Below are 25,459 nucleotides of genomic sequence, written 5' to 3' on the forward strand. Positions count from 1 at the left end.
CCACTTCTCCCCCCTTCCATGCACTTTTCCCCTCACACTTGCGCGTTCTCAATGTCACTGGGCCTAGTAAGATCGCTGTTTTATTCTCCTCTGTTCCCCTCCCTTGCCTTGTCACGCTCTGAAACACTTGTGTACGAGCGCGATAGAAATAAAATATCAATGCCTGCCCCCTGGACTCCCAGCAACAATTGCAAACTGTTTGGCTATTTACCCATTTTTTGTTAAAAGTATGCTCTACAATGCAACATTTTAACCTATTATTTAAAAAATAATTCACAGGGGGAAACCCCCCCGAACCTCCCCTTAATGCCCCTCCACTTAAAAAAGATTCACCAGCCGCCACTGGCCCTCAGACTGTGTTGGGAACGGGATGGGGGAACCGAGGGACTATGGTGGGAGCACAATGGGCGGGAACCATGGGATAGTGATGGGAGCAGAGTGGGGAGAGCCCTGGGTGTGTGATGGGGTGGGGAGAGACCAGCGACTGGGTAGGAGTGGGATGAGGGAGCCCAGCGACTTTGATGGGAGCAGGTGACGGCGCGCAATATATACTGTCCATTTGGCATTTCTGGGGGGTCCCGACCTGCCCAAATTTTGCTCAGGGGGGCCCTGGCCAAAAAAGTTTGAAGACCACTGCACTAGGGGCACAGGGTTGTACTCCCACCAATGGGTGCCATAAGGGTATCCCATGGATCTGTACACCAAAACAAAAAGAGGAAGAGCTGCACTGCCAGGAGTCCCACAGGGACTCCTGGGCAGAAAACAATACAGAACACAATGAGAAAGGACTACAGGACAAGGACAGGGAGGCCCTGTCCCTCCAATGCATTTCCAGCATCACAATAGCCCCTTTCCTTACACCTATTTGTCATGAGGTCATAGTCCTTGCGTAATGTGGTGGTATCAGATACAATCCGCTTCAGCCATAAAAACTGACTATAGGGGAGACTTTCTTTTAGGTGGACCGAGTGGAAACTTCCATAGTGCAAGGTGTTATTAAAATCTGTCAATAGTCGTTGCATCCTGAAAACCCGTTAGGATCCCGGCCCTCGAGGCCTGGAGTTGGACAACCCTATACTAAGGCTTGAGCAGCATTGGCTGCATAAGAGGTAACCAACCAGTAACCACACCAGCACAACATAGTGGCCAGGCATCATAGAACCAAAAAGTCTGAAAAAAAATCAAGCATTTTTGGGTTTAATTGAGAAGGTTTCACTCTTCGGTTACTGTTCTACAAGCTGCCTCTGGTGAATAATACCTACCGTCTTTTAAAATAAACTATGGAGTGTCAAGGAAGGTGGACTAAGCATAGGGTTAATGAGGTGAATAGTACTTTGTGCACTTCCACCAGTAAAGAAAGAGAGGATAACACATTTTGATGTAGCACTGTGTATTGTCTTGCCATCTTCACAAGTAATGTGTGCATTTATTTTTCAGTCCGCTGATCGATACGCAGCCGAACATGAAAAGGAGGCTCTCCAGCAGGAGCTGAGCAATTCCAAACGTTACATCAAGACGCTGAAGCGTGAGATCGACACCTTGATGGCAACCGTAAGTACAAGATACAGGACTTTACTCAAATCAGACTTGCTCATTATTAACAGTAGTAAAGTCAATGTACTTAGAGAGCAAGTCTTAATAAGAATGAGATGCAGTCTTGAGCATCATTTGTGTAAACATAGAACAATAACTGCCCGCCGTAGGGGAAGGTGGGGCGTTGTGGATACCTTTTACCTCAGTGAAGCTTGGGCAGTTTTGGACCAATGCACCCACTCTCTGGTGGGGGGTGAGGGGTGCTCTGTTTGACAGAGATTGGCCTAGCCAAACAGTTGCTTTTTCCCTTCGGTGTAATGGAGAGACGACCATTACTAAGCTATTTGTTAAAGAGGTCCTCAAGAGTTTAGCTGCTTCCAGCACCCCCTGATTGAACTATACTGATTATGAATAACAAAAGTATATTTGGGGGTCAGGGTCTTTTAATCGGAATAGGACAAAATGACCGAGGTCAAAAAAGTCAAACCCCCAAAAGTCCCACTCTCATTTTTCCACAGATATATATGTGGGGGGGGTAAAGTTTATAAAAATGTATAGGGGTAAGGTGGGTGTCCGTGGGGGGTCTCCCCCCACACATATATTTGCAGAAAAATGAAAGAAAAAAAAAAGTCAGACTTTTGGTAGTCAGACTTTTGCATTCGGTCAATTCACACAGATCCGTTTAATCATATTTAGTGAAACTGGGCTCTAAAGAGTTTAAACTCTAAATTTGGTCTAGGGTTTATGGCAAGAGGGGATTAAATGTTGTATAAAAAAAGACAGTGAATACATACGTTGCGAAAAGAAGTGAATGTTGGGTATGACTTGTACATTTACTGGGTTAAATGTGTCTGGGTGTTACTTACCCGCCACAGTTTAAATCATTTGCCATTGGTATCTACTAGGTAGCCCTAGCCTTGGAATTGAATGTATTTTGTGTTTGTGATGGTGTATACAATTAAGGTACCATAATGTGTTCTTGCTCTCCAGATCATGGATGGCGTGTGATGTTTCTGTTATGTATATTGCATGTCTTCATTTGCGGCCTTTGCCCGATTTGTGCGTAGAGGTGGCTTCCAAGGGAACAGCTTAAGCGGGCCCGTACCCTGAAACTCTTAACATGTAGTGTCTCATCCATATGAATGGGTAGACATGCAGTAGGTAACGGACTGCTTATGTTGTATCTTCATGTTGCAGTCAGACGCTCCCAAGGAGGAGTCATTCTTTGGGTACGACGTCCATACATGGGCGTTTTTTTTCCGCTGCTTTTTTTACCACAAAACAAGCCATCGAAAAATATGGGGTTTGGGGGACTAGATTTCAAATCAGTGATAAGGGGGATTTTGGGGGGTAACCCCCCAAAAACGAAACAAAAAAAATTTGATGAGTTTTTGCAGCAAAAAATCTGCTGCAAAAGATGCAGCGAAAAAAACGTGCTATGGAATGACATGGAACCCATTCTTTATAAGAATTCACCCTGTAGGGAGTTCTGTGCTGTTTACTGGGCTTAGAGGAAGTCTTCTTTCAAACCTAATCTTCAAGTCTCACTAGGTAAAGACAGCTAAACATGTGGAAATACTGTGGTGCTTGAGAACATCATGCTGCCGGTGGCTTTTTTGTAGCAGGCCGGCTGCACAGCCTAGTGTGGGCATTATAACAGATGTGATAAGCTCTCGGGCGATATAGGCGAACACTGGGGAGAAGGGACCTTTTGTGAGAAGCTAAGCATTTAAGTAGAGGCGAGGGGATCACCAAGTATAAGAGGGGGCCAGAGAGGTGGAATGGGCACTGGAGAGAAGAGAAACAGGCTCTTAGGGGTACAAAGGGGCTCACTATTGGTCACAATCATCAACAGGTCTCTTTAGGTCACAGTGTTCCTAGAAGCCTTGAAAAGGGCCGTGTGACCCTTGATGCTGACATACTCGCTCATGTATGTTCTTTGTTTAATATTTTCCTTTCTGGGAGGATCTGAGAGAAAGTAGTATTCAACCAGACAGGAGAATCCTTGGAAGACGCTGGCTACTTTGATGCCTCCGTCTGACTTTGGGGCCATGGATCAGGTGTTGTCTTGGTGCAGGAGGCGGATGCCTTGCTGAGGACCATGGACAGGGCTTATATTTCGGTCCCAGGCATGTTGGGATTGTCAGAGGCTTTGCTACCACTGACCACGGGGCTATTGGCCTTTCTCCATTAACATGAAGGCTATTGGCCTTTCCCCATTAAATAGCCAGGATTGCAGGAAGCAGTCTCAAATGTATCTTCTCTTTCATGTGGAACAGGTGCCAAGGGATACGCAGGGGTCTATGTTTCCGGGCTGTGACCTGTACCTAAGGAGTACTGCACCCATTGGTTCTCTCCCCTCTGCTGTTTAAGGTTGATGTCTGACCTTTGGCAACATTATCCTCAAGCTTCGTATGTCAGTGTGCAGATGAGAAAGTATCAGGATTCTGCCAGGAGAACAGAGGGCAAGAAATCACATGTCACAATAAGCACTCGAGGTTGGGGGGATTTGGGAGGTAAAGGTATGTAACAGAGACAGGGTAAATAGCGGGCTGATCTACATTTAGAGAGAGTAGGTTACTTGAACTGCAGGAGCTGGGTGTAAGCAAAGAGACACAGAAAGAGAAGGCAAGTAAAAAAAAAAGCAAATATACTGGTTAGCAAGGATTTATCAGAATAAAGGATATACTGGTATATGATGAGATGTCTCCAGGGAGATTAGAGAAATCCCTTGAGATTAATACCAGCAGGTTAATGTTTACAACTGTCAAACAGCAGTATCAGGAATTGGACGTGCCGAAGAGACTGTTGTACCCTGTTTAAGGGTAAAGCTGGAGACCAAATACTGAGAAGGTAAGACTCCAATGGACTAGACGGAAGTAACTGAGGTCTTTTCCTTATCTGATATTCAGATACTATCGCAGGGGGCTATACAGGATACAGATTAGGAGCTGAGCCACTACAGTGGAACAATTTGCAACAAAGGCGGAATACAGAGTGGATACAAAAATAAATAACCAGGGTAAGCATAGTCAAAGAAAAGAAGCATAATGCAAAATCTGTAGACAGAAGCTGAAGACAGGAGCTATCCAAGCACTAACTTAGAAAGCACACAGCAATGCTAGAAGAGAGAAAATGATGAGTCAAGACACAGAACCGATTTCAGGGACTGGCGAGGAAGCAGGCCTGATATTGTTACGTTATATTTACTTTACTGTGCACTTTATTTTCTTTTATTTGGTTCCTTTTAAAGATCCGTTTACACTGCCCAGGCCGTGGCAGCTGACTGGTTGCCTTGAGCACATTCCATTTGTTTATGTTATTTTAATATTTTTGAACTTAATTTCTGTGTACGCCACTCAGCAGAGGGTGCCTGGCCTCATTTACACGCTGCACGTGGTTTAGGACCAGTGTCTGTTTTTTTTATACTTGCATCCTCTATCGTACGCAGTCTCTCTTCGCTGCCTACACGCAGCTGCAGGGAACGCACATTTCGGAGCTTATCTTCCTGCTTTGCCCACAACTTGCTGGATGATCAGGTAGGCTGCTGCCCCTGATATTGTTACGTTATATTTACTTTACTGTGCACTTTATTTACAGGCTCCGGTTACACTACCCGGGCCTTGGTGGTTGACTGGTCTCCTTGAGCACATTCTATTTATGTTATTTTAACATTTTAAACTTAATTTCCTTGTACGCCGCTCGGCGGAGGGTTCCTGGCCTCATTTACATGCTGCACGTGGCTTAGCAGCAGTGTCTGTTTTTTTATACTTGCATCCTCTATCGGACGCAGTCTCTCTTCACTGCCTACATACAGCTGCAGGGCACGCCCTCGGCTATACCATGTGCCATAATAGTGAGATTGTAGCACGGAGGCGCAGTGGACGGGCGCAGCGAGCACGCACTGAGCACGCTGCAGTTGCGCCAAAGGCAAGCCCGTCTGTGCTCATCCGTGCGCACTCCGTGACATGGATTGACGGCAGAGGAACTGAGGAACACATCATGTGGTCCAAGGAGAAGCTACTAGCAATGCCACCTCCAAACACAGTTTTGCCTCTTCCAGACCACCTGGCAACTTCCACCCAAGACCTACTGCTTAATGTATTAACAGGGTTGCTTGTCAACGCTCGCTCTCTGGTTCTGCATAAAGCCCCTTGTTTTGATCTGCTGGCTGACTCGGCTCTGGATGTATTATGCGTCACAGAGACGTGGCTTAATGATGCCTCCGGCCACGTATTGGTTCAGCTTCTTCCTGACTCTTATAATATCTTCCGACTGGACCGCCTGTCAGTGCAACCTGGTGGCGGCATCGCTGTGATTGTTAAGCCTTGGCTGGGTGCCAGCCCTATTCCCTTGATCCATTCCATCAACATGGAAGCACTTCTAATAAAACTCACTGTTTCTGCCCATCTTATTCGACATATCTTGGTGGTTTATCACCCCCCCCTGGAGCTGATACCTCCTTTTGCAACCAATTGGTTGAGTTCATCACTGCCACCCCTTATTATTGCAGGTGATTTTAATCTTCATTGTAACTCCCCTGCCACAATGGTTGAGTAGAACTTTTTTGAAGCAGTGAACGACTTGGGTCTGGCCCAATTGGGGACAGCCCCGACTCATTTAGTGGGCAATTCACTTGATCTGCTTTTTGCCAGAAGTCCTTTAGTCGACACCTTTCCTCCTTTCCCCATTCGTTGGTCTGACAATTAAGTAGGCTCAGGCACCTCATGCCCTCTTGGAAGGAAAATATCAGTTATGTCGAAAGTGGCTTAAAGCCTCTAATGAGGACATTGTTTCTAAAATTTAGGCACACTGTCAAGCAGCAGGTGCAATTAATTTCTCCATGCTGACTAAAATCTTTACTTGTGTAGCAGATACTTTAGCTCCACTCACCCTTCGTAAACCGAGGAGCCGTCCCTCTCAGCCCTGGTTTATGGATGAGCTCAAAGCCCTTTGGGCAAAAAAACAGCAGGCTGAGAACAAATGGCAGTGTACTTTTTCCACCAGTGCTAAATCTGCTTTTATTTTCATTTGTAACTCTTAGCACCTTGCCACTCAGGTGGCTAAAAGTACTTTTTATACTCGCAAGGTTGAGAATGCTCTCAATCAGCCCAGAGAACTATTCTCAGTTGTTTGGTCACTTTCGTCCCCCGGACACTAGTTCTCAGGTCATTAATTCCCAATCCTTTTGCGATGATCTGGTGGCTTTTTTCATTAGTAAAGTCAATTTGGTACGTGACCAGATTCAGTTATCATGCTCTCCTACTTCTGAGCAGGTGATTTCCCCCTGCCTGCCTGACCATAGTTGGTCGGTATTCCCTATATTCTCATTTCAGGAGGTGGAACTTGCTATTGGTAACCTTAAGTCTACCTCACCTTAGGATGCTATCCCCTTGAACATTCGAAAAGATATTACTCCACAAATGTCTACATAGTTGGCAGAAGAGGTTAATGATTCCTGCCAATCTGTGTCCATTTTGTCAGAGCTTAAACAAGCTATTGTTATCCCCCTTTTGAAAATGTCTTCTTTGGATCTTTCTCTGCCTGCAAACTTTCGCCCTCTTTCTCTTTTGCCCATCTTTATGAAGGGGCTGGAATCTCTTGCTTCATCTCTTCTTACTTCTTTCTTGGAGCACTCCTCTTTTCTGAGCTCGTTCCAGTCTGGTTTTCATCCAGGTCGGGGGACAGAAAGTGTTTTGGTTTCAGTACATGATGATCTTCATTTACTGGCTGATGGAGGCAGAATGGGAGCTCTAATTTTGTTAGATTTATCGGTGCATTTGATACAGTGGACCACCAGGTATTACTGCATCGTTTGGCAGTGGCTGGCCTGTCGGGTCAGGTTTTGGCTTGGTTCACCTCCTTTCAGGCCGACCGTAGCCAAACATTGACGCTTGCTTCTTTTTTCTCAGCCGCCTCTATCCTGTTGTATGGGCTCCCACAGGGATTTAACTTGTCCCTGACTCTCTTTACCATCTACATCCAGCCTCTTGTCTTGCTCATCCGCTCTCACGGTTTTAGGCGCTACTCCTATGCTGATGATATGCAAATCATTGTCCGTTTGGATTCAGGGGCTGCCTTTTGGCCATGAGCAAGTGGATGGGGACAACTGGCTGAAGCTTAAGGGGGACAAGACGGAGGTCCTGGTGGTGTACCCCCCACACGGCCCTCACTTGGTTGCTACCTCCTCTGCTTCGACTTGGTCTTTGGGCTTTTGGTCTATTGAATTTAGCCTCTGCCGTTCTCTGGTGCTGCAGGTAAAAAATCTAGGAGTGATTTCTTTCAGCCTCTTTTTCTATGGACGCACAAGTGGGGACCATCTGTAAGGATGTTTTTTTCCAAATTCGAGTCCTTCATAAGTTCCTGCTGTTTCTACCTTTCCAGTTTAGGCCCATGGTTACGGCCGCCTTAGTTTTAAGTCAGCTGGATTACTGTAATTCTCTTTCTCTGGCTCAACCATTGCACCTTTGTCATCACTTGCAGCTCCACCAAAACTACGCGGCACGTTTCTGTACTGGTACGCCGTACAGCGCTCATATCTCTCCTGTTCTCCGGTCTTTGCATTGGCTCCCTGTCCCTCAACGGGTCCATTTTAAATCGCTGGTGTTGGGTTGGAAGGAACCCCCCACGTAGGGTAGGACTACTGGGAGTCCCTGGATCCAGAACTCATGGAAGGCCCAACACCTTCCCTTTGCCAAAAAGGAACAGAGGCCCAAACAAACAGCAAGTTCAAAACTGAGGTTTATTCTGGCCAGATAGAAAATCACAGGGATCTGTGCAGGGAAGAGAAGTCCAAGCACACTCTCAGGGAGACTGGCTTGCAGGCCAGTTTTGTATCGCACAGTACCATGCTGACCTCACATCTTGGGCCAGTTCCCAGAAACCTATATCTTCCTGTGATTGGATGCTGAGTGATAGGCCACATATATATTATAGAAATTATTCTTATTGGCTCTACTGTGTCAGAGTGCTGCCCTGGCTGTTCCCCAATTATCTAGTGTCCACAATGTTGCAGTGTGAATGTCTTCCCATTGGTTCAATGTTCAGAGCTCCCCACCCCTGGGGTCTTGAACAGTGATTGGCTAGAGCTAAGGTCTCCAGGCTTGAGAAAAAAAATGTTCTCAGCTCGAAATGTACTTTCCCAAGGTAAAAAGTAACGGTCTCTCCTGCATCATAATTATGTGTGAACCACCACTGCATCTGAGTGCACTCGCTTACAATGCAACATGCAGGCCTCTTGTTACAATTTTTCCAAATCATGCCAGGGGTTTTACAAAATTGTCCTTTGTTCCCAGAGGCATGCCTTGGCTTGCTATCAGTTCTGCTGAACCACATGTGATGACACCATGTTCTGGGCCTTTTCTGCTCTGAATTAGTTGTATTTTATGAGGAATTCATAATGTTATCTGTCAGGGTTTACTGTCATTCAACATGTGGAATGTTAGCTCCAGCACAAGTCCTTGGCTGAGAGCCTAGATTTCAAGGTGCATTCTTATTGTCCTCACAGATCCCCAGCGCCACTTGACATCATTGTGACACCTGTATTTGACTGTTATTTCGCAACGTTGAAGCATGGCTTCAACAGTGCCATTTTATAATGCATTAATTAATTAGCTATAACACCTTTAGGTGGTCTAAATACTTCTACATTTCCATAGAGTTATTCGTATGTAAGTACCTGCAAGCTTTCAAACAGGAACTCTTACATTTTGTGGTTTCAGCTCTGCTGCAGCCAAGCTAATGAACAAACATAAACAATGGCAAGGTGTAAATGTATCTGTCCTCTAACTACAGAACTGCGCATCCATCATCATCATGTAATCATGTGTGTGAGTGGTTCAGTGTGCATATGGCATGTGTTCTTCATTTGTGGACCCAGGAGAAGTAGGTGTATGCTCGAGCTTCCTGGTGTTGGTGTCTCCAAACGTCTGTGAGGTTGTACGCTTTGCATATTTCTTTGATTTGCCATCTTGCTTTGGTGTGGGGTAGTGTATTGTTGTGTGACTTGTCCATTCAGGGGTCGAGAGGAGTGTTGAGGTCGCCTCCCCAGATGATCTTGGGCCGCGTGCCTGTTTCTAGGTGCGTCAACACCCAGTCGAAATTGATGGGGCCATCGATATTTGGGCCCTATGAATTTACTAGAATTACTTCCTCACTGTTGAATGTTCTGTGCACTAGTAGTGATCTCCCTGCGTAATCTTTTTGAGTTGATATTAACCTGAAATTGGTGCTTTTTTTTATTAAGATGGCTATGCCCCTGGCGTATGAGGAGTAGGAGGCAAAATATCTGTGGCACCCCCAGTCTTTAGCCCAAAGGTTTTCAGCAGTCGGGCGCAGATGTGTTTCCTGAAGAAGGGCTATGTCGATTTTATGATGCCGCAAATGTGTAATTCTCCTCATTTTAGCTGGTTGGTTGCTGCCTTTGATGTTCCATGTGGCTACTTTGAATTTGTTGATTTCATTTCAATTTGTTTGTCGAGTTTGTGTGGGTCATCTTGCTTATAGGTTCTGAATCGTGTGATCATTGGACATCGCAGGCAGGGACCAGGTCCTAAGAACGTGGGCATCAGTGGGATGGTTCGAGGCGGGGCCGGGTGCAAGTCGGCCTGTTGATGGCTACAGCGGGTTTCTCTGGGCTCTTTCTCTCTGGGCTTGTGGCTAGTTATTTTTCAGTGTGCTCCATCCTGCTTGGTCTAGGTACGAGTCTGCTTCCTCGGGTGTCTGGAAGAACTGGATTCTCCCACAGTGTTGCACTCGGAGTCGGCGGGGTAAAGCATAGAGTGGGGTATTTGGTTATCACGGAGCCTTTGTTTGATGCTTGTGAAGGATCTCCCCTGGGCTTGAACGGCCTGTGAGAAGTCCGGGTAGAAGTGAACAGTGTCGCCATCATATTGCAGCTCGCCTTTCTCCCTAGCAAATCAGAGTATTGTGTCCCGATCATTATAATTAAGAAGTTTTGCTATAATTGGATGGGGAGGGGCCCCTGGTACGGGTTTTGTCATTGGGATTCTGTGGGCTCTTTCAATGACGAATAGGCACGAGAGGGCCTCAGTCCCGAAAAGGTTTGTACACAGTGCTTCTACATGGTCCTCCATTTTCGCCTCCAGCTGTTGTTCTCACACCCCGACAATCCTGATATTGTTCCTCCTGGAGCGCCCCTCTATATCTTCATTGCGTGCGTTAGCTGTTTTCATCCGGGCTTCTAATGTTGACACTCTGGCTACAAGGGCAGTCACGCCATCATCGAGGTTGGGCACTCGTTGTTCCACTTTATTTAGGCGAACGGTGTGGTTGTCTAATCGATGTTGCAATTGGTCCACTTTGGAGGAAAGGCCATCCATCTTGTTGTCGAGGTTCCCTATTCCGGCTTTTAATTCGAGCAAAAGTTCCCGGATCCCTGTGGACTGAGAGCCGTCGTCTTCTTGATTTGCCTCGTAGGTCGGGGAGTCTGCCACACCATTCAGTCTGGGTGTTTTAGGTATGCTGCTGGCCTCAAAGTGCAGCTTCCGCTGTGATTCGTCCATCTTTCCCATGTTGTTTATCTGGAGGCGAATATCTGTGTTTACTTCACGGTTGTGATTAGGTATGATTATGAGCCACGGATGTGAAATTAGGGACGTATGGACTGCCTGTTGTGTAGTGTTTACCCCCAATCTGAAAGGTTTGTGGCTATGTAGGGTGGGTTGAGTGATGGGTGCCCTTCAGTTGGCCAATGCCTCTCTGTGACTTAAGAGGTATGTAGGCGCTATGGTTGGATGTTGATGGTACTGCCGTTAAATATCGGATGTTAACATGGTGTGCCTGTGCCTTTGAGATTGGTTGTCCCCTCCTCGTTTCTGGTGGATGTTGCTGATTGAAGTGTGGATTGCCCTCTGGGCTGTCCTCCTGGCTCAGGCTAAGTTCAAGATCAGGAATTCTCTGGTTATCTCCTCACTATTTTGCACCTGTGGGTGTGTACAATTATGGCAGGGAGGTCGGGTTTGTTGTGCTACGATGGTGTTCTATTTGCTCAGTGTATCGATAGGCAAATAGTGGCTTCTTCGTGCGTGGAATGAGCACAGGATATTGCATGCTACTTTTCCCTTACAGTTCTTAAGCTTGCATCGCTGAGTGTTCGCCAGCGTGCACTGTACCTGTGAAGTGAGCTGGGTACCTTGTCCCTCGTTGTCTGTGCCCGCTGTTGCCTCTGACTGGCAGGGATCTCCTTGTCGGCTGTTTTGGTTGTGCGCGTAGATCTGGGGGCCTCAGGGTTCCGTTTCGCTTTGTCGCGGATTCTGGCTTTCCTGCGCCGGTGCTGGTCTCTGAGTCGAATTTTTCATCGGCAATATTGGTGGGTGAAGGCGACTGCCGGTCACTGGGGATCACGCACCCCCTTCGTCAGCTCTGCCCTGACTGCTCCACCTGCTCGCCGGGCCCATATGCCTCTCCATAGTGGTCGCCCAGACCGGAGCGTGGTCTCGGTCAGGAAGTCTGCAGGCCCCCGCCAAGGTCATGGTGCCGGCGCTGCCGGGCCGTGCACCCGTCTTAACGTGCAGCACGGGGGCCTCCGCCCAGTGCGGTTCTGCTGCCCACTCCTCCGTTGCAGTATCCCTGGGGAGGAGGCGAGCACTAGCATTGCCCGGTCCGCTGATATCGAGGCAGGGTGCGCTGGCGTGTCACTACCCCTCTGACCCAGCTCTGTGTGAGTTCGGTCGCTGCTCCCAGGCTGATCGCGGGGAGGCCGCTGGGCACCCGCATGTTGACTGGGCCTAGCCTGTTTTGTAGGGTCGCAAGGTGTGGTTTGGGTAGCCACATTCACCGGGTTCTGTTCCATTTCACCCTTTACTTCTGCTCGCCCATCAGCTGTGGTAATAAGTCAAGGATTAGGACGGCAATCCTCTGGAATGGCAGGATTAGGCAGTATTCAAACAGGGCCGCGCTGGAGCTCACAGAGGAGCGGCAATCATGGTCGACTCTCTAGCGCCCTCTCGTGTTCTTCATTTCTAACGTTGCTATGTCATGAGGCCTCTAACGGCACTGAGCACATCTTCTCGGTTCTTTTAGTCAAGACTGTCAATTGAAGTGTCTTTGACAGCATCCAGAGGTTCTTGATCCATTCTGGGCAAGGTGTGTGTTGCTCTAAGGTTGTAGGGTTGACAGAGTGGATAACCTTCAGCATATTCACCCATGGGCACACTGGGGACTAGTGCAGAATGGTGCGTGCAAGCATAGTTCTTTCTGTTTTTCTTCTGGGTCATTTGTCTGGGGGAAGGGGAGGCAGGGGTAGATTTGAGCCTCTTCACTGGGGATAATTCACCGGGCTTTCTACGGATCTGGCGCTAAATATCTGCAGGAAAGGTTCTGCCCTTATGTGCCTTTTTGTGAATTACGCTCTAAAAACTCTTGTCTTCATCCGATCCCCCGCTATCAGTTTGAGCGGGTGGGTGACTGCTCCTTTTCTGTGGCGGATGCTAAATTATGTAATTCTCTACCTGTTTCTCTTCGGGCTACTAAAAATCTCCTGACATTTCGTCGGCTGCTAAAAACTCATCTGTTTTAAACTGCTCTTTTTTGTCAGCTAGTTTTTTAAACTCCCTGTATCATTCTTAGCGCCAAGATGCTTTGGAGAGTGCATGCTTTATAAATACAATTAATATAACATAACATAACATAACAGGCAAGACAACTGCCACAGAAACATAGAATCATAGGATACTAGGAATATCAGGGAACTCCAAGCAGGAGTCTAGACAAGACAGTAGATCACTGCTATCTCAGAGAATATTCGGCATTATCAGGAAACTCTGAAGAGCAGGCACATGCAACTATGGACTGAAGCCTGGGAGTGAAACGAGAAAGAAAGAAAGAAAGAAAGAAAGAAAGAAAGAAAGAAAGAAAGAAAGAAAGAAAGAAAGAAAGAAAGAAAGAAAGAAAGAAAGAAAGAAAGAAAGAAAGAAAGAATCAGGAAAGCTTGGTGCACAAGGTTAATGTCAACACAGCAAATATGTGGAATTGCATAACAGGAGAGACATACACAGCAGTAAAGCAAGACTTTAGGGAAAAACAGAAAGGAACAGCACTTGCTGAACAAGGGGACTCTGCGAGGCAGGAAAGCCCACAGAAAAAAAACAGGTTGTTTTTAGAAAGGCAGAAAGACAGCACAAAGGATGGCAGAGAACTGGCAGGCTGTAGCCACAGGCATGACAGAACACTGCACAATGCAGCCATAGCAGGCATCGTGCAACATGCAATAGCAAATACAGGGTCTCAGTGAAAATATTAAAATATGCTGGCCACAGAATCGCAAACCAAGAACTTGCAGTGGAGGCAGTCTGGCAAAAGTGAGCTTATGAGAGCACGTTCAGCTCACTCCCACACTGGGCGGAGCAGGCTACAACTAGAGGCAGCTGCTTACAATCGAGCTAACGCTTCCATCCCTCTGCAGCAGTGGTATCCAAACATCTGCATGTTGAGTCCCCCTTGAGTAAAAATGTTGTTGCAGAGCCTCCCCCCCCCCCTTGAAAAAGAAAAGCTGTGCCCAAAGCCTGCCTGAGGTTATGGCCTGTGGAGTGAGACCTGGGATTAATTAATGGTATGCAAAACCCCCTTTTGAGCATAGCCTTGCACTTATCTGAGGGGCGTCAGAGGTATGTGCCCCTCATGTCTTCTACTGACCTAGAATCATTGATCCACTTTTATGTCAATATAAGTTACCTATGACAACAAGACATATATAAATCATCCCGCGTGCGTGCAACGCAGTCATGTCAGCTAGTTCACAATGCAGGTGTCCTAATGTTTCACACACAGTCTATGTGTTTCAGATGATTTGCAGATCTGCAAAGGTGAGTACAACAACCACATCTTCGAAAAGTCTGCTCCATTAGTTTCCCTGACTTTACTATAATGGGAGACTCCGCTATGCCCCATTTTTTTCATTACCTCCCCATTGCCCTCACAATCCCAGACACCTTTCTTTGTGGCCCCTCTATTTTATTTTTTCATTAATGTTAATACATTTCATTCTCTGGAGCATGTGTTCTGAAAATGCAATTTGTAAACATGGAGTCGGTCAAACTGCAGCATCCTAGGATATTCCTCAGTAATGACTCTATGAATGATTTTGATTGGCTTTAAAGGCATTTTCAGGCAAACCAACAATTCAAAGATTGGTGGGGCGAGATCTGGATTCTAAATCATCACACTTAGAGTCAATGGCTCTGACCTCCTGCTGCAGCGTAGTGACTATTACAGAGAGGTTGAACAGGTCAGCCTCCACAGACCCAATCCGTCTCTCAGCGTCAGTAATGCTGTTGCTTTCTTTGTCCAATTTGGATTTCAAGGACTGTACTGTGGTAGATAAATCAGCCTGTTTGGTTTTGATGGACAAAAATCCCTTGCACATTCACATTACAGTTCAGCTTTACTGTAGGGGAAGCAACTTCAGCCCCATCTGAAGACACCATCTGAACCAGGAGAATGCCTCTCTGAAGCCAACTGTGTGGAACTGTGCGTTGGGCCCCATTTTATGGCTCCTATAGTCATGGCCACTGCAATAGATGGATAGCAGAACAGGGAACATGTGAGCTTACCAGGACTTCAGACATACTAGCAGTGTAAGTCAGGGGCCCACAATCAATTAGCCTTCCCAAAGTAGGCCACTATGTGGTTATAGTGCTACCACACATGCTCTGTGTAGATGCCGCCAACTACCCACACTCGCCAATTGAATGTATTGACATCCACTGCACATGTATTATCCAGTATTCAGCCAGTAGTACATGTTTTTTCAGTGAAGTGGTAGTTCAGCTAGCAGCCGCATTATTTTGCTCAGGCAATGACATCACCAATGAGTCCGAACAGAGGGCGTGGCTAACTAGCCATGGACTAGGTCGCATCTCCGTGCAGAGCTCCTGTGGATCTGTCTTTAATCCGTGATTCTATGCTGTTAACATGCTCCTCGGCGCTTGAAACGGGAAAAAAAGGAAATGCGAATGTACATGGAGCAGGAATCTTGAAATGCAAAGCTGTCGAGTTTGCAGATTAGAAGATAATTATACTTTTGTTCGGCGGCGGAATTGAAATGTTGTTGCCAAAATGGCGGACAACAAAAGGAGCGGCTTGGTAACCCTGCGGACGCAGAACTTTTGCCGTACACATGAGTGATGAACGAGGCGGCTGCCTTGATCACTGAAGGACTTGCTTTGCCCCATTGTGTGCCGATACAAAGGCACCCCGTACTGAAACAATTGTAGCAGTGTGTGAGCGCTGCGTTACTGGCGGGGAGGGGCCGTGGTTCGTGGCAGCGCTCCTCTGCCTGTTCTGACTGTGGGGCTTTCCGGAGCATAGCCGAGGGCGAGGACACCGCCTGGCGCCGCCGGAGAAACAGCGGTGCACCGACGGCACGCGAAGTAGTGCCCATGGGGATCGCGTGGAATTGTAACCCCCTTGAGGAATAGGGCGGTTGAAGAGGCCGTTGAGCGCTGCGCTTGCACGAGTGGGCCGCGGCGAGAAGGACAACAACTAAATATTTGCGTGCTGTACGCGATCGGATCCTGTGTGCCTTTGGCGGCGGGGGACACCCATGCACAAATGTACAGAGGTGTGCACTGAGGCCGCATTGCCGATATCAGAGATCATCTGCCAGCTCTACGACGGGGACCGGATTCTGAGTGCTTGTAGGTGCGCACAGCCTAAGCTGATAACAAAGTACATTGGAGCCGCCCTGCTGGGCAAATGCAGGAGTCTGGATGGTCTGCGCTATACACCTTATTGCTGACCCTATCCAGGTGCATGGTCTGGAGTGGACTGTTGAGCTTGGAGGCTTGGATGCCGTGGCCTCGGTGCAAACTGCTTGACACACGACAGGTAGTGCATGATAGTGCACGATAGGTAGTGGATTAAACAACCGTTCTGCTTATGCACAAGACACTTGCACAGAAGATATAAGTAAGAGAGGCGGATTGGAATGCTTGCAGGATTAAATTAGTTACGCACAGAGCCCTCTCTGTAGTGACACTGTGCTAATAAACACGGTGGGCTAGTAGTATTACGTGGAAGGCTACAATCCATTGAAGTTATTATTTCAAGGGGACTTGATAAATACAAACAATAAGTAAAGCACCCCAGCAATCACGAGAACCTGTGGAGCTATGATTCAAATACGGATCTGGAGTATACACGAGCTAAGGGGACACTATGTCAATAAAAACCTAGAGAACCAAGACCAAGCAATCCACAATGGAGGTTTTAGCAAAAACGCAGAGAACCCCTACAACATCAGCACAGAGCGCGGTTGCGACCCCTGTGGAAATTGCCCCAGATGGAGACAAGCACCAGATTCTGAATGCCATTCTAGAACTGGGCACTAAATGGGGGTCGGCAATGGCGGATTTACGAACAGCCTTGGAGACTAAGATTGATACGATAGGAACTGAACTCACTCTGTTAAGGCAAGATGTTAGAGCATTGGCAGAAAGGACAAGTGGGCTGGAGAGCGCAGTTAAGACCAACACGGACGCCAGTGCAAATAATACAAAGGAAGTGCATGTGCTGAAACAACAGGTGGCCAATCTCGAGAATCGGGTGGAAGAAGCAGAAGGAAGGGCGAGAAGAAATAACATACGGGTGGTCGGCCTACCGGAGGGGGAAGAAGGCCAGGACCCCACGAACTACGTGGAGAACATGATCCTACAGGAGATAGGGGCAGACAAGCTGTCCAGGGGTTCACGGTAGAGCGAGCGCATCGCGCCTTGATGAGGAAACCACGGCCTGGGGCTCCGCCGAGACCAATCATCGCAATGATCTTGAATTACAGAGACAGAGAGACGATCCTGGAATACTTTCGCAAAGGCAGAACAATTGAAAGAGCATCCACCAATGTGACGGCATACCCGGACTACACGATGCTGGTGCAAAGGCAGAGATACAACTACATGACCATCAAGAGGAGGTTGCGGGCGGCAGGCATTAAGTACATGCTTCTGTACCCGGCGAAAATGAAGGTGCTACACAAAAGCAAAGTGTTTTTTTTTATACCCCGGAGGAAGTGGCGACTTGGCTGGACCTGCAAGGCTGCCCGGAACTAGAGTCAGACTGGGACCAGCACGGACAAGATAATTAAAGATTTTGTGTTGAGGACGGTGAGGAGGTAAGTGGGAAATTGATCCTAGTATACTGAGGAAGCGAGTTTGGTTGAACAATGATTGACATTTGAGCGTTGAGCTCTGCATGGACTAGAATATAGTGGATAAGATACCATTGTGTCATGATGCCCGCTCCCGGGGAGCCGGTTCAAGCCCGGCATCCCCGAAAGCGGACATCCAGTCCCTAAGGAAGGACCAAGCAACCCCATATAGGGGCCCTTTGGACAGTGACCTGGCGCCTATGGCGCCAGGCTCATAAAAGACATCAGTCCTGGCGCCATAGGCGCCAGGCTCATTATGGCAATGCTTGGGTGCACTTACCTGATGCAGACCATGCTGCAGGATCCCGGCCTCCTTGAGGCCTGAAAGGAACTACTTTACCTGTGGGACTAATTTACCATCCGGGCGTGGTCGGGGAAGGATACAGACCTGATTGGAGGAAGGATACATACCTGGTACTTCTTCCAAGGCTATTTAAACCCCACCCGAACAGCCACACGTGCTTCGCGTTGTTCTGCATCTAGCAGCTGGACGCTCACCGTGTCTGCTCCTGCATCCTGACTTCTGCCACGCCTGCCAGCATCCTGGATCACCTGAAAAGGAAGAGAAGAAGAGAACAGAAGAAGGAAAAGCCCTTACCTGCTAAATCCGCATCCCGGAGACATCTCGCCGACAATCCTGAAAAGGAAGACTTTAATTTAAAAACTCATCGTGTCGATCGCTGCAGCGCCGCATTCCACTCACCTTTACAGGGCGCCTCCATGTTCAGCAGCGATCATCCGGATTCGCAGTCACGCCCCAGCGCCAGGGGAGAAAAAGACCAGAACAAAAGGTGAGAGAGAGAAGGGAATAAGGAAAGCTAAATCTCCATGTTAAGACTTACCTGTTGATTCATTCCCTCTTCATTCCGGGTCCACGCCGCATCCTGGCATTTCCGGACCCCGGCCCCTAAGGGGAAAAAGAGACATCAGCGTTAATGAGCGAATGAAAAGACATTACCAAAAAACACTCATTAAAGACTTACCTGATTTCTACAAGGATTTCACCTCTCATCTCGGGTCGGTGCCTGTTCCCCGGCATTCTGTACCCCGGCCCCTATGGGGAAAAAGACACTAGCATTAGTACATTAATGCATGGACACAAGGGGAACCTCTTATCAAAAAACTTACCTGGAAGCCAAGCAAGTTTGGTTCTCACCAATCCGAAAATCCAGTGAAGTAACTGGATACCAACACGCCCCTGCATCAGAAGCAGGATGGAGAGCTCGTCCTTCCAGACCCTAAGGTGAGACGCTACGACAAATCACAGAAGGGATTCAAGGAGGGTGAGAGGGGGAAGTGGGAGGCCGATTGCATTACCCCGCAGACAGTTAATCCCCTATTTTCGCCTACAGAAGGATACTTCTGCGAGCCAGACAAGCCAGATTTGGGGGCCCGGTCCAGTCCGTCTTCCGAACCCTGCGCATCACCTTAGAAGAGGTCACAGCAGCGCGAACCAGGCCAGCGCCTCCATGGGAGTCAGGTGAGCGTAACACATTGACAGCTATGTAGTGTTAACATTTAGCATAAGCATTTGAAAATAGGAGAGACAGGAGGAAGGCGACCTAACCCGAAATATTAGTAGTTAAGTGGCCATTAGGGCGACTTCACCCTACTGAGCCCTGAGCACAGATCAGTGCGGACAGGACTAGATGTGGGGATGCCTGAGATCCAGGAATGGAGCTGGGCAACCGTTGGGGGGATGTTGTTGGGGAAGGGATGGGTGGGGGGAGGGGGAGGAGGCGGGGAGTTTAAGGTGTATATAGTTATGGGGAGTTTGGATTTACATAAGAGCCTGTGCGGACTACTGAGAGGCAACTGTTTTTGTGTGAGCAGGGAGGACTGGCCTGATGTAAGAAGAGGAAGTATTAATGAACAATGGGGGAGCTTAAGATAATAAAGTGGAATGTCAAAGGACTTAACAGTTATTTGAAGAGGAATAAGGTCATGCTGTATTTGAGACGGCAAAAGATAGATATTGTACTGCTACAGGAAACGCACCTGACACGAGAGAAAGTAGAGCTAATTGGGGAAAAAATGGAAAGGTATTGTGGTGGGCTCATCATACTCTGCCTATGCTAGGGGAGTACTTGTTTGGGTGGCGCTGCATGTCCCTTTTAAGATAATCGAGGAAGTGGTGGAGACAGACAGGAGGATGGTCATATTGAAGGGGTTGATAGAGAATAAAGAAATATGTATTGTGAATACGTATGCCCCTAAACAAGACACAGCGGCATACTTCAGAACTCTGTGCACCACCATGGGTGCGTGTATGGGCAGTGCGGTGATTTGGGGTGGGGATTTCAATTGTGTAATAAACCCTAAGATAGACAGGTCGGATGATAGGGTTGATAGGCCCACCCCGGCGGCCAGAATATTGCAGACGCTGCTAGATGATTTCGGCCTGGTAGACGTTTGGAGAACAAAACATCCCAATGATAGACAATACTCACATTATTCAGCCCCGCAGCAGCTGCACACAAGACTCGACTATGTCTTTGCCACTCCAGATGTGATGACAGTGAGCAACCATATACAATATAAAGCGAGGGTCCTCTCGGATCACTCGCCCTTGGTCCTCGGATGGCAATATTGCCCCCCGAGAGCGCGGATTCCAATGTGGCGCCTCCGTGCAGAGGCACTCAGGGATCCAATCTTTAGGGAGGACATAAGAGATGAGATTATTAACTATTTTGAGGTGAATACTGGTAGTGTTGACTCAACAGGAACACTATGGGAGCCCTTACGGTGTTGATGCGAGGGGTTGCCATATCCAAGTCAAGGGGGTTGCAGGGTGGAGTAATAGCTGACCTACAAAAAGCAGAGGAGGAATTAGAAAAAGCACTGGGAAGAGGCAATGCAGATATGGAGCTAGTACTCAAATTACAGTAGCAGTGCGCGGAACTCTGGGAAAGGCTCTGCAATCTCAATTATAAAAAGTACACAGAGAGACAGCATGCAGGGGGTGATAAAATGGGCCGGCTTCTAGCCTGGTTATACAAGAATGAAACCCCTAGACCCCCGATCAGGACTATAACTAGGGAGGATGGCAAGGAAGTGGATACTCAAGAAGGAGTCAACAAGGAATTTGCGGACTATTATAAGGCGCTATATGAGGATAGTGAGAGGAGCAGCCCAGAAGAGATAGCTGAAACACTAGAAGATATAGGACTGCCCAAGATAAGTGAAGATGCTGAACCAGGGCAGTAAGATATTGACAGCCGTCTTAGCAAACAGATTGCGGAGAGTGATTGGCAAATTAATTCATTCAGATCAAACGGGCTATGTCCCTAGTAGGAACATAACTCACAACCACAGGAGACTCCATCGGGTGGTTGAATGGGGGTGTAGCAGCGAAGGCGAAATGGCGATTGTGTCACTAGATGCAGTTAAAGCTTTCGACTCGGTTAAGTGGCCATGGCTGTTGGCGGCACTAGGGATATATGGAGTTGGGCCGGGTTATATTAAATGGGCTAAGATGCTATACAGTGAACCGTTGGCCAGAGTTCGAACGGGATCAGTAATATCTGAGAGATGGCAACTTAGCAGAGGCACTAGGCAGGGGTGCCCCTGGTCCCCGATGCTTTACATTCTAGCCCTGGAGCCCCTAGCAATATACCTCAGGCAACAATATGATATGATAGGTATTGAGGTAGGAGGAGAGCGACACTTAATATCCTTATATGCAGATGATTTGTTATTATATCTAAAATACCCGGAAGAAAATCTCCAATACATTTTGGAAGTGATGGAGAGGTATGCCAGGCTGTCCGGCATAGCGGTGAACCCCCAGAAATCTAGCATATTTCCGCTAGGTGGCTATGTGGGAACCCCTGTAGAAAGGTTGCTGGTGCTACAAATACCATGGGCGGTGAGTTCTTTCCGTTACCTTGGGATAGACGTGTACCACACGGCGGAAGAGGAACATAAGTGTAACACCGAGATAGCCATTGAGAAAATCAGGAAATTATGAGGTTTTGGGAGAAATTGCCCCTAGCAATGATGGGACGAGGAGCAATGCTGAAGATGGTGGTCCTACCTAGGCTTTTACATTACTTTAGTAATATTCCATATATGATACCTAAGAAGTTCTTTGTTAAGCTGAACAGTATGTGTAGAGACTTTCGGTGGCATGGCCCCCGGAACAGAGTGGCGTTATGGAAGTTGCAGAACTTCTATGAAAAAGGTGGTATTAAACTACCTAATTTTGAGGCTTATTATGTAGCGGGTCAACTGCAATATGTGGCCAAGTGGCTCTCTGATGAAGAGACTCCTGAACATAGGTTGTTTGGGCAGAACTGTACTCCATTTTACTTAAGGGAAATGATCTGGTTGCCCGAGTCAGAAATGAAAGAGCGCCCTGGGATGATGATATATGGGTGGAAAATGTGGCGTAGAGCTTCCCGGATGATGGGAGACCCTGTCCCATGCTCCCCGCAGATACCGTTGGTTGCACTGGTGGGGGGGATAAGCAGTTGAGGGTGATTATCAGGACCTACTGGGAATCAGTGGGGCTGGTCACGTTAGGGGACATTTGGCAAGAAGGGACCATAAGGGATTTTGGAGAACTTGGGGAAGCAGCGGGATTACATACAGGTCAATATGTTACGTATCACAGAATGGTGCAGAAGATTCGGAAAACGTGGCCTGAAACAATTTTGACATAGGAACCAGATGCTATTATTGGGGCAATATATGACATATCGGAGGGGCGGCATGAGATCTCTAGATTATATGAGATGGTCATTTCTAAGGTCGGGAAGGAATTGGTACATTTAAGATCGGAATGGGAAGCGGAAGCGGGAGCCCCTATAGAGGATGGGATGTGGGAACTTGCCTTGGGATACCACAAGAAGGTGTCAAGAAATTCCAGATTGAAACAAATGCAGTTATATATAACGCACAGGGCATACATGACCCCTCTGAGGATATCTAAGTTCAAAAACGTTGGGCGCCAGGCATGTCCTAAGTGCGAAGAGGAGAACGCCGACATGATACACATGTTTTGGGCATGCCCGGTAATTGAATGCTTCTGGGGTGAAGTAGCACAAAAACTAGAGGAGAAAGGGGTCACGCTCGTCATAGATACAGTCTGGGCCTGCTTGCTGGGTGGTTTCCCCAGATCACCGAAATTTAAACATGTCGAAAAATTGAAAGATTTGGCATATGTGCTTGCCAAACGAAGGATAGCCATGGGGTGGAAAAAGTGTCACAAACCACAGGTGGAGGTGTGGTGGAAGAATTACAGAAATGGGCGGAGGCTGAAACGATGGTATGGCAAGAGACGAGCAGCATGAGTGGGGAGGAGGAAATGGGCTCCCTGATGGCATGGAAATCATTGATAGCGGAAATGTTCGGAGTAGTATCGGATCCAACGGAATCCGATGGCAGCGAAACTCTGCCACACTAACCAGATACTGAATGCAAAGAACAAACAGGCTCATGAAGGGGGGTGGGATTGCGAGAGCAGTGACTAAAAACTAAATGTGTTTATTGGAATTGTTATAAATTGCACTGCAAGTTTGGTTTGTATTGGTGTTTGGCTTGAATAAAATTAATAAAGAAATAAAAAAAAAAAAAAACAATGAGCACGAACCTCGATATATGGAGCCACTGTTCACAGCACCCTAAGGGCACTGGACCAGGGCCAAATTTCAAGGCTCCGCACCCCAACCTGCCAAATGACCACCAAATTGAGCCACCTTCTGTTTCAAGGCAAGACGTCCAAATGGCGCCAGTCCTTAGAGTCGCAGCAGCAGGCGCAAAAGCAGATGATTCAAAGATGCTGTCAGATGGGGATCCACCTGCCAGCAGCAGTACCACAAGCCGGGAGCCCAAACAACGAGCGTGTAAACTGAGGGTTTCACTCGAGTGTAACAATGGGACAGTTCACAATGGCTAGTTACAGAAGGGGAAGTGCCACCACCAGGGAACACCTCACTGGTGCCGCAGGCCAATGTCCAGGATTTACAGGTTTTCTCACCAGATCCAAAACTGAGTCACATGAAGGAGGGTGCCAATGCGACTTGGCACGGCTACGCAAATATCGCAGAGCCATGACCAGAAACAAGACGTTAATGAAGGCCTGAACTCACTCAACAATGCTCCTGGATATGCATACATTTTGATGACTGCTCAACAGCACCACAACCTAGAATACTTAAATTTCATCTTTGTGTAAGGCTCCATTGGAACCCATTAGCAACTACTATATTTCTGAATTCTGTATTCTCCTACTGCCATGCCATGACAGAGCGTTATGGAATGTATAATCAACTGCTATGACATCAGAGCAGTTGGACAAAGCATTTTGCCTGCCGGGTATTCTTTTTTCTCTTGTTGTGTTGTCATGGGGCGAGAGGAAAGGCAACAATAGGTTTTATTATGAGTTTGGTGATGCAATAAAAATGTGACGTTTACTACTGCACTGCCAAATTCCAATTTATCACGGGTGCAAATAACACCTGCGGTAAATGCTCAAAATCCCCAATGGAATTCTGTAGACTCCAGCAATGGGGATTAACACCACCAGTTCAACACTCTGCAAATACAGGTGGCGGAACAGTAGAAGAGTTTGGCGGTATTTTGGCGGTATTTCAGCAGACTCGTGATGAGGGCCTAGATATAACATGTTGTTTATAGTCCCCGCATGCATCTACTCTACAACTCTAGAATGCTAGTTCTCAAGGGAAAGCACAGGTGGTGTAAAAAGGATGCACTGGGCCATGCACATCATCAAACTATAGACAGGTGGCTTGCAACTATGGGGTGTATTCCACCTCCCTGTTCCGACTGATACCATGGAGAGCTCGGGCTTCGCTCTTGTTGTCTATCAGATGTCACTCGGAACTCCTCGGGCGCATATACTCCTGTAATTGATAGCTACCCATCTATAATCAAATAGGTATCTCCTGTAGATTGTAATCGCTCTGTGCATGTTTTCAGAGTGTCTCAATTGGTTGTAGTGTATGAATAATGTCATTTTGGGAGAGGGCGGCACAACCTTCTGTGGACAGAAGGGAGCCCTTGCTACCCAAAGGCCCTCATTTACATTGAAATCCAAGTGAATGAAACAAGATCTTCAGCCCCTGGGCCGCCACAGGAAGAATGCACCCACTAGTGCTGCCTGAACAATGCCACCCAGCAGGGGCTCCTATGGGCTGATCCTACATGTCGCGTGGCCCCCTCAGCGTTAGAACGGTTGGAGCATGTCATTCTTCTACACCGCCCTATCTCATGTAAGAGCTACATGCTCTGCTCCAGAGCCAAAAAAACATACAGTTCCTCATACACCACGATTTTAGGCAGCAGTTGACCATTACCCTCAAAAAGAGGGCACATTATAGAAAGCATTGATCTGAATCAATTTCTCAGGAGGATAGCTCAGGGGCAATGTGCTCACCTTGGAAGCAAGACGACACGGAGCACCACAGGTTCGATCCCCGGGTCCGTGCTTAGAAACCTCTGGGTATTAAACACCTTATAAATAACCTATCATATCATATCATGCTCGCTGCATAATAACAATGATATAAGGTCCAGTTGCTCCTGGGTCATCCCAGTATTCATTCTGCAAGAATGTGACTAGGTGAGTAGCGGCCGCTAATGCACCCACATTCCCAATAGATCCATTGGTTTTTGTGCAAGAGGCTTTTGCCCAATTTTGGGGCCAAAAAAACAAGTCACCAAAGGACTAGAACAAAAAGGTGCCAGCTCCATGATTTGTCTGCAGGACTGGTCGACCTGACAAACAACCAAAGTGCA

The 25,459-nt window shown here is 47.4% G+C and overlaps 1 protein-coding gene across 1 annotated transcript in view; it reads left to right on the plus strand.

Moving 5' to 3' along the window:
* The window catches only part of LOC138582483 (peripherin-like), a 115,713-nt gene that overhangs the window by 67,815 nt on the left and 22,439 nt on the right, over positions 1-25,459 (plus strand). Inside the window, exon 5 of the mRNA XM_069653809.1 lies at positions 1,438-1,551. Coding sequence (XP_069509910.1) covers positions 1,438-1,551 — 114 coding nt within the window. The remainder of the gene's footprint in view (positions 1-1,437; positions 1,552-25,459) is intronic.

Source organism: Ambystoma mexicanum, chromosome 3q, assembly GCF_040938575.1.
Source record: "Ambystoma mexicanum isolate Mex_15411 chromosome 3q, UKY_AmexF1_1, whole genome shotgun sequence".
Lineage (NCBI taxonomy): Eukaryota > Metazoa > Chordata > Amphibia > Caudata > Ambystomatidae > Ambystoma > Ambystoma mexicanum.